At 43.8% G+C, this 13,635-nt stretch overlaps 1 protein-coding gene across 1 annotated transcript in view; it reads right to left on the reverse strand.

Annotated features, from left to right (window-relative positions):
• Positions 1–360: 360 nt before the first annotated feature.
• Positions 361–13,635, reverse strand: part of CMTM7 (CKLF like MARVEL transmembrane domain containing 7) — a 46,726-nt gene continuing 33,451 nt past the window's right edge. Inside the window, exons 2-5 of the mRNA XM_066584634.1 lie at positions 11,290–11,463; positions 11,013–11,111; positions 7,573–7,654; positions 361–2,441 (exon numbers count right to left, since the gene is read on the reverse strand). Of these exons, the coding sequence (XP_066440731.1) occupies positions 2,428–2,441; positions 7,573–7,654; positions 11,013–11,111; positions 11,290–11,463 (369 nt within the window). The 3' untranslated portion in view covers positions 361–2,427. The remainder of the gene's footprint in view (positions 2,442–7,572; positions 7,655–11,012; positions 11,112–11,289; positions 11,464–13,635) is intronic.

Raw genomic sequence — 13,635 nt, forward strand, 5'->3', positions numbered from 1 at the left:
TGCCAACAACTGCACAGTATCCTGCAGGTTAGTATAAGGCATCCCCCGAAAAGAAGATCCTGTGCCTTATATATAAGGCAAGGTCTTCTTTTTGGGAAAACACGGTACTAAAAAATTGTAAAAGGGAATGCTTGGTCCTTTAGTGCCCGGGACTGAACCTTGCCAAGTCCTCTCTGTTCACAGAATAAGTTGTTTCAGTGAACTACAGCACAGATTGTAAAGTCCTGTAAGGGCCAAAGAAATGCAGTATATACCCCAGTAATACTCTATATTATTTACACTGCTGTTTTTTTGGTTATAGTTTTTTTTTGTTATATAATGATAGTTTCATAAAATTATCACCACAAAAGCGACCAATCATTTCATATTTAGAAACCTTGTTTTTATACTTATTTTTTTCAATTATATACAGCTTCATAAAATAAAATAAAAAAATCATACCATTACATAAATCAGAGTATACATGTTTATCAACTGCTTCTAAAGAGTTTGTTCAAGACTCAGGGCCCTTGAACACAAGACGACCTGTCAGGCACAGATGCCCGACAGGTCGTCCCAGCAATAATCATTCCTGAGCTTTTACACAGGAACGATCATCACACTGAATGCAGGCGGAGCGGCCGAGGATCGTTACAGCCCGCCTCCATTCACAGTAAGCAAGCAGTCGTTTAGAAGCGACAGGCTGCCCGTTTCCATGGGCCGTCCCATCATTCAGTTTTCTGTGTGCACAAACTGAAAAACGAGAATCTGTTCGCTTCTTGTTCGTCGTTCATTCAGTTGGGGCACGCATTTACTCCAAGCGATAATCCTTCAGATTCCCGCTAGTTATGGGAATCTGGACGATTTATCAGACCGTGTAAAGGGCCCTTAACAAGAAAAAGTAACAGAGTAACAGAATACTTTCTATTCCTGCCTGTAGCATTGTCTAGAACTTTGGGTAATTACAGTTTTGCGAATTATTTTTTTTTGGACAACCGATAAAGCTTTAAAAATAACGGAACATAAACTACAAAAACTCAGGGCAGCAAGTTTTATTATTCACTGGCTCCTTGCAGAGGTTGTACCAGAATAGACTCATCATATGATAAGCATTAAGTCTGATTGGTGGGGGTCTTGCCACTGATCTGGAGAACGGAGTACTGTGTCTCCACCTCCTTGTCACTGCGGGCTCTCCGCACCTACATGCTGTGATGTCAGATTGAGTAGAGCATGCTCGGCTGCCACTCCATTCATTTCAATGGGGCCGATGAAAATAGCAGAGTACAAGCACACAACTATCTCAGGGCAGTCATACTGAAAAATAATGGAATGGCACCATGTATGTGCGACCACAGCTCCACTTAATCTACTCCTCACTGGGGTTGGTTTGCAGCAAGCCTAATGAGCAGAAGGCGGGACACAGAATCCCTGCTCTCAGGATCGGTGGCGATCAGACTGATCGCCTCTATTCTGGTACAACCCCTATTTAAAGGGCATCTTTCAGGGATGCTGACACTTTACATGGCACTAAAGTGGTCCAACGCGCTGTAAAATACTTGGATAGGGGTCCTGGGCTTTCTGTATCAAGCAATAGTCAACCTCTTCTCTCTGGCTCTTGATTGGCTCCTAATGTCATGCTTGAGCCGTCAATCAAGAGCCAGGGGGAGGGGCTCATCATTAAATGCACAAAATGCCCAGGACCATCCAACAATGGAAAGCTCTAGCATCATTTCCATACGGCACGTTATGGTTTCATAGACTAATTTTGGGGCTCCTGAAGTAGCCCGAATAGAAGTGGGTAGGTGAAGCCTGTCCCCATGTCAGCAGCGCTGCTGTGCTATTGCTTTAGTATCTGCAGGGACGCTGAACGATGCCCATTAAGATTCTTGATAGCGACAAGTATTTCAATCTACCAATTAATCTTCAAGAAAGGCACTTACTATTCAAAAGTAATCTGGTATGCTAAAAGGAAATACAGCAACCCAAATCACCATCTATAGCTGCGACCCCTAATGTCCGACTGTTGCAATATACAACTCTCAGCATGCTCTGACAGATTGCAGCAGCGGTTGGGGATCGCTGCCCCATGCCTCATTATATAAGTTATATGAATGAAAATTACAGATCAACACAATCACATTGACAGTTTTTCCTTCAGCATTCACATTTCAAGAGCGATTTCAGCACATAAATGGCAGTAAAAATGCAGTTTACTCTAATGTCCATCTACAGAATGTGCTGCAACGCAAGGATAGCGGTGTATTACATAATTCATTGCCACAAATTAGCTGCCTCAGATATCTGTATATTCCATAGCTGTGCATCAAATATAGTCGGTGTAGGCTGACTACTGAAGGGATCTCAGTGCAAACTGTGCTCGGATACAGGTATATGTACAGGGTTTTTCCATTCTCACTTCATTTCTGGAATCTTCTGCTGACCAGTTAGTCATAATGTAGTTGCTGGAAAAGATCATTAAAGACGTGTCAGGAACAAAATACCCTTTAACTTCTCTAACAACATCTAATCATGTAATATCAGCAATAATTTAGTTAAAGTGGTAATGGATCCAGGGAGGTATGATAAAATGATGAGCTTAAGGCCTCTTTCACACAACCGTATGAGTTTATGTGTTTGGCTGTACGCGCCGTAAAAAATTGCGTTAATGAAGAATTTCCGCAATTGAGGCTCAAACTTTAGCTGCGGATTTTCTGCCATTGCAAATAAGGAAGATGGAACAATACCTCTGCAGCGCCACCTATTGGAGGGCAGCATTCTTTAATGTATGACTCTTTAACAAGTCTGTAAAACAATGATTGAGAATAGGAAACCAAGCCAGAATACCATACACAGACAGCTGTTTTGGGGTGTTTGCCCCTCATCGGTGTGCAGTAGGTTTCTGGCTTGGCTGGTGATAGCCCTGTGATGTGGGTCAAGAGGTGTGTCGTCTCTCACAGCTGTCTATGTATGGTTTTCTTGCTTGGTTTCCTATTCCCTATCATTGTTTTACAGACTTGTTAAAAAGTCATACGTTGATTTGAAGGAATGCTGCCATCCAATAGGTGGCGCTGCAGAGGTATTGTTCCATCTTCCTTATTTGCATGAATTACCCAGAGGAGCATGCATGGCCTTATAAGTCTCCTCACTCACCTCTCAGGTGTATTCTCATAACCCTTCTGGGTTGCCCCCCCCCCCTCAACTATCTCACCCTCTAGGTGTCTCCACACACTTTTTGGGTGCTCTCCTTAAGGAGAGACGACACCCCTCTTGACCCACTTTTCTGCTGGTGGCTACTGTGTATCGCCAAAAAAAAATATATGCGCTGCAGCGCAGAAATCCATTGATTGGCAGAAATCCTCACAATGACTACTAATGGTTAAACAGAGCCAGATGTCTTCTTTCCAAGCTTTGGATGCAGCTACACTTCCTCCCCCCCCCCCCCCCCCACTTCCATAGAAGTCTATAGGAGCTTTTTTGACGTGGCTGAATAGCTGCATATATACGGTCATGTGAATAAGGCCCAAGGCCGTATTTACATGGGTGAGGGCAATATTGGTCCGAGAAACTGGGACCAATATCGTAAAACAATGAAGTGCACTTTTTTAAAGTTGTTTTGTTAAAATTTCTGATTAAACTTAACCCAACAGATACCTTTGTAAAAAGATTACTCATATAAACACTCAATTTCAAAATTGTATACCAAATTTAGAGAAGGATGGGGGATGAAGAGCAAGTCTAACTTATTCGAAAAATGGGCACAAGAGCTCCAAGATCCAGAGTTACCCGAAGGAATAATTGAGAGTTGGTCTTCTGTGAGGCCGGCGGTGTCAAATGAAAGATGGAGGGAAACATACTTTAGGATAATTCATGGGGCAATATATGGGTCTGACAAACCACAGAACCCCAAATGGCCCGGCTAGGCTACAAGCCTGTCCTAGATCAGGGGTGTCAAACTCATTTTTACCGAGGGCCACATCGGGTTTATGGTGACCTTCAAAGGGCCGATTGTAAGACAGTACAGTAAGGGCCTGTTCACACAAGCGTATTTGCGTACATAATATGCGGTGAATAGAGGCCATTGATTTCAGTGAGTTCATTCACATGATGGATATTTTCACACAGCATGACCTATTTTTTACGTACTACGCACCCCAATAGGCCATTGAAGTAAATAGGCTGCGCAAATACGTGTTGAATGCGCAGGAAACCTGTGTATTCACTGCATTTTGTACACCATTTCAGTTGGCCCATCTGCGTTCTTTTTTGCGTGCCCAAATATACAGGCAAATGCGATTTTCGATTGCGCAAATACACAGCGTAATTGTGCGACCGAAATATGATTACGCCTGTGTGAATGAGCCCTAATAGTGACCCTGATAGTGGCCCCAGTAAAAATAACGACCCCCACAGTGGCCCAATTAGTAATATTAACCCAGCAGTAATACCCCCGTAGCAACATTAACCCCCCCTCAGTAATAAGATTAACCCCCCTCAGTAATAAGCCCCCCTCCCCTCAGTAATAATAAGCCCCCCCCCCCCAACCCCCTCGGTAATAATACTAAGCCCCCCCCCCCTCGGTAATAATACTAAGCCCCCTCGGTAATAATAAGCCGCCCCCTAAGCCCCCTCCCTCAGTAATAAGCCCCCCAACCCATATACTTACCTCCTCCTTGCTCGCAGCGCCGCTCCCCCTCTGTTCGCGCTGAGCCCGGATGCTCACTGACGTCAGTGTGTGCGCCCAACACGCTTCCTCCCTGAATCCTCTCCTGCGGAACTGAAGAGCAGGGGACTCAGGGGAGAAGGATCCCGGCTGCACACTGACGTCAGTGTGCGCCGGGATCAGGGCTAGCAGCATGATTACCAGCAGGAAGCTGCAGCACCCCAACTGGTAATCGCCGCAGTGGTGAGCGTCATCAGCACGCCGCAGGCCATATAACATGAGGCAGCGGGCCACTGTTTCTATAATATGGTATTCAGATTGTTGGAGGCCATGGGAGTGGGGATAATGGGAGAAATAAGAAATGGAAGGTATATGCATGGGCAAGCTAATGCTTTATACACAGAAAGCAATAAACTGGAAAGCTTACGTTGATATTGTAACGTGTATTAAGTGACCATGATTTTCTGTAACCATTATGACCTGATCATGCATGTTCTCCCTAAGGCCGGCTGCACACGGCCGTGACGCGCCCCCCCCCAGAGACCCCATACTTACCAGCGGATCCGGCGTCCTGGGTCCCGCATGACGCTTCAGCGTGACGTGCCGCAGCGTCATGTGACACGCCGGCCACGTCACAAGACACGCCCACAGCTTCATATGACGCGGCGGCGGTGGGCGGAGAGGCAATTTCACGCTATCTTCCGCTGTGCTACAGTGGAAGATAGCGTGAGCGGACGGCTTCCATTGACTACAATGGAACATGCCGCAGGTGAGGTCGGGTGATTTCACGGTGCAGAATTCCGCGATGGAATTCCGCACCGTGAGCATTGAGCTATTAGGTTCAATAGAATCTAATAGCTGCAGGCAACGCGGCGTATTTTCACCGCGTATTACGTGGCGGCAATCCGTCCATGGGAAGGAGGCCTAAATGCCAATAGAAAAAAATAATAATTCTGAATAAATCATAGCTGTAAGGGCTCATTCGGATGAACGTAGTCTCTGCGTTGAAGTGTATCTCATCTTCCCCCCGTTATTGTATTGTGGAAGCAGTAGGAAATTTCATGTTTCCCGGACCGATGCAGACCCTGTTGAGTGTAAGGAGTCTGCCCAAAAAAGGGCTAGAGGAACGGCTCATGCGCTGGAACGGAATCTTCCAGCACATGCTCAAGATACACTACAGCTTCCACGGCACACTGGCAAAGAGGGACGGCATTAAAGAACATACTTAGGCCCGCAGAGATGGTCTGGCTCACCCACTGAACCGCTTGCTGGGAATTGGCATACTGCGCAAGAAATGATGAAACCGTTTTTTTTTTTATACATAGGATTCGATCAGGATTTTTAAGCTACAACTTTGAAAAAGTGCGCTTTCATTGTTTTATTAGTATAGGTGGTTTTATAGTCGCTGAGCAGATGACAGGTTTAATTTATATAGAGTATAAAAAGCTTTAATCCGCTGCTGACATGAAATTCAGGTAAAACAAAGTAACTGCTAAGACATCCAACGTGCCCAATGTGCCCGGGCCTTCGTATATTCACATGCAGCTGCCCAAAGCCTTGTTTTGTAGTTGATCCATTTGGTAAACCTGTAAAGGCTGCTTTCACACCTGCGCTGAGGATTCCTCTTTCTTGTTCCGTTCAGGAAGCAGGAATGGGGAATCCCCGCGGCCAAACGGTTCCATCTCTGAATGGAACCAAACAGCGCTGAGCAGACCCTATTTACTAAAATGGGGTCCTGACACTTTCCACCCAGCTGCCCGGTGAAAGAAAAAATAAATCAATCACTGCATGCAGCGCTTTTTCTTCTGGTAATTTGCAGTTGGATCTGGGATGGAAACTCTGGCTCGAAATTCTGACTCAGATGTGGTACCACCCTTAGGCCCAATGTCCCAGGGGCAGGTCGGAATCCGTGTGGGGAATCCTGCACAGAATCCAGCCCTGCCCGCAGCCGGTGAGCCCTGTGTACCTGTATTATTCTGGCGGCATCTGCGCGGACCTCTCCACTTCCGGGTTCGTTGTACGGTGCATGGTCCCACGGCTCACCGTCACGCATGTGCAGTACAGATTTTTTTTCTCATAAATCTGCTTTTCCGCAGGATCCGTGGCACATCCGCAATGTCAGCTGCAGGTATGCTGCAGATCGGACGGCTTCCATTGACTTCAATGGAAGCTGTCCATGTGGGAGCCGCACAAAAATAGAGCATGCTGCGATTTGGTTTCCAGACCAAAAGGTCTGCAAAACAAATCCGCATGCTATAATCCATTTGCGGACACCCATGCTTTTCCATAGGCGGCTTGATTAGCGGGTTCCCCGCTCGGATTCTGCAAATAAAATTTAGTGCCACTGCATAATAAAGCACTAAACAAATGAACACGGTTTTATGTTTAAGGGTCCTGGTTTATGTGGCCTTCACACAAGCCATTTGAGTCTATTAAACGGTATAGAAAAGCACCGTCCCAAGAGCCGGACGGACAGAAAGTGTATGAAACTCTCTGGTTCCATCACAGTAGATGACGCAAAGTTGGGATGGAGCCTGCGTCGAATACAAGAGTGCGCTGTGAAGGGAGCCGATAGCGCGGGTCTTCGGCTCCGGAATGACTTGTTACTCAACTGAAGGCCGAGAAGAACAGGATATTTATTAGAAGATTGGAAGTTAGGAGCAGCAGCCCAAGTTTTATAACCGCTTTATTTACGGAAATATTGACATTTTCTATTTAGTTGTGGAAGGTGATGGATGCAGCCGCCATATTGGTGTCACTTTTGAAATAGCTTCTCAGAATTCGCACCCATCATGTTGTAAAAATATGCATTAACGAAGCAACAGTTTCACTATCACTACCTGAGAAGCAAATCCAAAAAGTGACAAAAAATATGACTGAAAAACGACAAATCTTTTGGAGAGAAAAGATAAAAATTTGTAAACTTAACTTACCGCTGGACTGAGTTACAAACGTCACCTTATAGGATAGCACCATGCCCAAGATACAGAGGAACGAGGCGATGAAGCCGAAGGTCTGAAGGGCAAAAAAAAAAAAATAGAAATGATATACGTACATTTACAAGACTGCTGATCATTGGTCGGAAAGTATGACCAGATAGGCGCGCAGTCCCAAGTCTTTTAACCCCTTAGTGACCACACTTTTTTGCTTTTTTCCATTTTCGATCCCCCCCTCCCACTTAAAAAATTATAACTCCTTTATTCATCCATCGACGTCGCTGTATGAGGGCTGTTTTTTGCGGGACGAGTTGTATTTTTCAATGGTGCTATTTACAGTACCATATAATGTACTGAAAAACTTTTTAAAAATACTAAGTGGAGTAAAATGAAAAAAAAACAAAAAACATTCCGCCATCTTTCAGTCCGTCTTGTTTCTACGGCGCACAAACAGCAACAAAAATGACATAACTTTATTCTATGGGTCGGTACGATTACTACGATACCAAACTTGTATAGTTTTTTTTTTTTGCTCTACTACTTATATATTTTTTCTGCGCACAATAACTACCCCCCCCCCCCTGTCGATATAGTTGTGCGAGGGCTCATTTTGTGCGGTACGTCCTGTAGTTTCCGTTGGTACCATTTTGGAATACAAATGACTTTTTGATCGTTTTTATTATATTTTTTCTTAGCAACAGAGTGACCAAAAAAAAAAGCACATTTCTGGCAGTTTTTTTTTTTTTTTTGAGATAACGCTCACCGTGCGCGGTAAGTAATGCATTACTTTGATAGATCGAACTTTTACGGATGCAGCGATAACAAATATGTATTTTTGTCTTATTATTTAGATTTTTATTGTAAATATGGCACAAGGGTTTTTTTTAACTTCAACTTTTTTAAAAAATAATTAATAAAACTTTATTGTTCTTATTTTTAACTTTTTCTTTTAGTCTCCAGGGGGACCACAACTAGAGATGCTTAGATCGCTTATGCAGTATGATGTAATGCCACAGCATTACATCATACTGCATTCTGACAGGCACGGGGATGGCTTGATAGGCATTCTGCCATGACCGCCCTGGGGCCTTTCAGAAGGACCCCGGCTGCCATGACACCCGCACGGCTCTCCAGATCTCACCTTGGGAGTGTGGGGGGCAGCGCTATCTCCCTCCATACACGTCCTGCAATGGTAGAACGTAAAAACACGATAGGGTGGTCACTAAGAGATTAAACTCCTAAATGTAGAAAGCACGCAACACACAACTGATGCATTCTGAGGACACTGCGGAGCGGGCTATGAAAAATCTAACTATGATATAAACCATTATGTTATCCCTACACACAAGAATAAAACCTCATCCAGATCCAACGAACAGAAGGGATAGTCATTTAATGTGCATCTGTGCAAGCAAACCAGGAAATTAAGTAATTTCCAGGTACTCAATCCAATTTTAGACCTAATTGCCAAAGTAATAAGCCTTGATACTGGGCCAGACATATTTACCAGTATGAATTTAAAAGGGAATGTATCATCAGAAAACGATCCAGGGTTGCAAGCCTGCGCAAGTCCTGCCTTAGTAAACATTCAGACACCAAGGCACGTATGATGATCACCTGGCTGAGGTGTGATGTGTGGCACAATTCCAAAGCTGACATATTGAGATGTAACGTTTTTGACACTAGATGTTAGGCCGGTTTCACATCTGCGTTGGAACCTTAAGTCTGAGATTCCGCTAAAAATACTGGAAGAAAAAGTGCTGCATGCAGAGCTTTTTCTTCTGTCCAAAAGCCAGGCAGCTGAGTGGAAACTAAACGGACCCCATTATAGTCCATTATTCCATTCATTCCTGCTGAGAACGCTGTAGTTCAAACTTAAGCCCCATTTACATGCAACAATTGTCGCTGAAAACTCGCTCAAATTATGTGCTTTGAGCGATAATCGTTGCGTGTAAATGCTAGCATCGTTCACATTTCAGCTGAACGATGATTTTCAAGAGAACATAAAATTCATCATTCAGCCGGAGAGCTGATAGCAGGGACCACACGCTGTGTTCTCCACGGGAGCAGCTAATTACACTGTATCCAGCTTGCAGCTCCGCGGCAGAACAAGAAAGCTGTATGCAGAGAACAGACCACTTCCTGTTCTCTGCATACAGCTCGTGAGGTTCATTTACATGCAAATGAAGTAATAAGCTGCTAACGGGCATTAGTGCCCATTAGTAGCTTATGCAAAACGATTGCTAAAACGGTCAATCATCCTATCATCTGGACTAATTTTGAGTGATCATCTTTGTGTGTAAATGGGCCTTTACTTATAAGTTTACATTTGTTTAAAAATGTACCATCAAATTTAAAAAAAAAAAAAAAAGATACAACTATGAAGACTCACGTTCACTTCACGCCAACTTATTTTTGGGGTGATTCGAGTCCCTACATTAATGATCTCTTTTTGTCGTAAGGTACAAAATAACAAAGCTCTGGACCTTGTAATCTTACTAAATGACTGGAGACTTCAATTTACTCCTATCAATAATTGTATTTAGTCATAATAGACATGGTAACTTTATAACCAAGCTTCAAAAACAAAAAATGAAAAAAAAACAAAAAAACACACACAGGATACCAACAGCTTTCTGAATGTATGGTCATTTCAAGAAGTGGACCCAAAATGCCAATATAGGCGCATATAAAAGATCGGTCGTCCCAGTGCTGATCACTCCTGTGCTTTTACACAAGAACAAGCATCACTAGTGAATGGCGATCCAGAGGGCCGGGCATCACGCTGGCCACCTCCATTCACAGTAAGTAGGCAGTCATTCATAAGTGATCGTCTGCCCGTTTCCTGGTTTGGTTTTCTACATGCAGAAACTGAAAGACGAACGAGAAGCGAATGAATTTGCTTACTCATCTGGCCAGTATGATTGTGGCAATACCAGATTTATGTTTGTGTTAAAAAAAAATATATATTTTTTTTACTACTTTTGCACAATAAAAGTGGATTTCACAGAATTTTTCTCTCTTGCACCGCCATATTCAGTGACATAGCTCCATAGACAAAAGTTGGAAAAAAGTTATGTGATTTTTGTGGGATGAGTTATTACATTCATAGATGCCAAATCGGGGTGCATGTGACTTTCTGATCTCTTTTTTTAGTTGGTTTTGAGAGGTATAGTGGGAAAAAGAACTAGTAATTCTGGTATTTTTTTTTTAATTGGAAGCAGTCCATGCGGAATCCACTTAAAAATAGAGCATGCTGCGATTTTTCCACCACAAGTGGGGAAAAAAAAAATATACATCGCACTTAATTTCAGCTCGTGTGCAGGAAAAAGCGGTTTTTTCAATAGCATGCTATGGGCGGTATTTGCGGCGGAATCCGGAGGCGGGTGTTACAGATAGTATTGAGTACGAGACAGATAGGTGAATTATTATCTTACCGATCCAGCTACTAATCCACTTAAGCCATAACTTTTCACAGCAGCCACAATGGAGCCGACGAATAACAGGAAGGTACAAATGCCGTAGTGCAACAACTCCTAAAACGACAGCGAATGCAACAAAAATGTGAATGTGATATAAATAATTGGATACAAGAAAGGCCGGCCGTCTAGACGTACGCCGCGCAGTTTTACCAGCTGAGGTCAGTCATTTTAAGGTTAAATCATTTTTACTCATGGAATCTAAAATGGAGTTTGCTTTTTGAGATTGACCTACCAATAGAGGCCACGATACACAAGTACACATTCTGTAAATCCGGAACAAGTTCACCACGTAAAGGACGATTATTAGTATCATGAAGCAAATTGTGACAACTTCAAAATAGTGGAAAGCACTATAGTCTGTCCAGTTGGAGAATCTCACGCAGAGGAAGGCGATCAGCAAGCACAGCTGGAAGACAAAACAGGAAACCAAGAGTGAACAAAAAAACACAACAAACTGCATGAAAGTTACAGAAAAGGTCATCTACAAGTCTGTTCCTAAACTTTAATCACATTAAACGGTAACCGCAGCGGGCGAAGCACTGGGACATAGGATCGGGATTGAAACGTTATTTGTAGACTTGAATCTGAATTTGCAAACCAGAAGCCTCAAATTATTACTCATGCCAAGGCCTCATGTCCACGAGGACCGATCCGCAGCAGGTCACCCGCACGCGAGATCCATGCCCCATAGGGATGCATTGGACACCCGCAGGTAATTAAATACCTGCGGAAATCATTTTCTCCTGAGGCGCGGATTGCGTGTGCGGGAAAATTGCGAGTACATGGCGAATGCACACGCACATCCGCCAGGGCGGAGAAAGAAGATCTGGTCGCGACGGAGGGCAGATCCGCAGTGTCCGGACAGATAAGTAAATTCTGATTTTTAGGCATTATGTCCCTGGGAAAGGAGGGACCCGCTGCAGGATTCTGTGGAGAGCCATGGGTTAAAGACTAGGACAGTCATTTTTAGTAAGTTGGCTATGATGTACTTCATACAGGTAAGAATTATCCCACAAGGAATATTGTTTATAGTTAATTCCAGTCTGTGATAACGGAAAAAAATTATATTTCCATTAAAAAAAAAAAAAAAAAAAAATTATATATATATATATATATATATATAAAAAAAATTTCCCCTCCCCAGATATTCCAGGTCCGATGAAACAATAGCGCCACCTGCTGTCCCCATTGTGCCAACCTCACTAAGAGCTTGTTCAGACTGTGTTAGGGCTTACAGTGTTTCAGCTCCATTTTTGGAGCAAAGTTAGGAGCTTTCACACGGGACGGAAGTAGTCCGCGCAGACATTTCAGTCCCTAAGGCTACTCTCACACAGACATTCCAAAAAGCTGTAAAATGCTGTGTTCAAAAACGTGTCCGACTGCAGTTTTAACGCACCCCATCACTGCAATTGGTGATGTGGTGCGAAAGCACAGGATTGATAATTATCAAGACGACTGTCAGGCGCTTAGGCATTGGACAATCATTCCATCTAAAAAGGAACACAAGTAAGGCCGGGTTCACACCATCACTTATGTGTTCCATCCCGGAAGCCAAACGTCTGAAAAAACGGGAGATGCCAAACTCCATTTACTGTAATGTGTTTTTTTCAATTCTGGCATCCGCTTCAGTAGATTACCGCACAAAACAGCGCAGAATGCCGCGCTACTTCACCTGGAACGTTGGGTCAGAGCCCCCCGTGCAGATGGGAACACCGCCTAGCCCGTCGGAGGAGTTGTTGGCATTACATAGCAGGGCTGTATCACTGTGCATCATAATTTCATTTGGCAGATGAAACCAGATTGTTGCTCACAGACCTCCGAGACCGCGCTCCTCTGTAACAAAGTAGATTATGGCTGCATACAAGCAGTAATAGCAGCAAAATTAAAATAGATCATAATAGGCGGCCTTCGGTCCACCAATGTACTTAGAATTAAGGTCTTTTTCACGAGCAACAAATTACTGCTAGAGCCTTTCCGATACAATGTAGCAAAGACGTAAGGGAAGGTCATTTAAGGAATACTGCTGCCATTGCAAACCGCTTTTAGCCCATTGATGTCAGCCGTTCTATGCGGCCAATCTCCTTTGGTCCAACTTCTCTAACCAACCCCTGCCTGTCTGGAGGACGCTGCTCCTGGATGTACATTTTACCAGCTGCAGGAGTAATAGAATATTAGAGGCTGGTCAATCTAATGACTAGCAGTCAATGAAATGCAGATGGGCTCTCCATTCTTGCTCATACAGGGGTTCATGATAGCAGGACACCACCCCCCAGCTTCTGCAATGCCCATATACCCTAATAGGACATCTGGGCAGGGGTTGTGGACGGCTGAGGACTCTAGGACATGTGGCAGAGCTCCAGAAAGCAGCGGGAGGACCCGGCCTGAGCCTTTTAGGTAAGTATTCCTTTTTTTGAAATTTGCGTGATGCAACAAAAATGAAGGCTCCATAGGGAAACATGAGCTAAAAACATCATAAATTGCAAGATAGCAGCAGACAAAACATCACTAATGTGAAGGAACTCATAGGAAACCATGCGCTTTACATACGTGTTTTGTAGCGCTGTCCCATCGTGAGAGA

This window comes from Eleutherodactylus coqui, chromosome 12 (genome assembly GCF_035609145.1).
Source record: "Eleutherodactylus coqui strain aEleCoq1 chromosome 12, aEleCoq1.hap1, whole genome shotgun sequence".
Taxonomy (NCBI): Eukaryota; Metazoa; Chordata; class Amphibia; order Anura; family Eleutherodactylidae; genus Eleutherodactylus; species Eleutherodactylus coqui.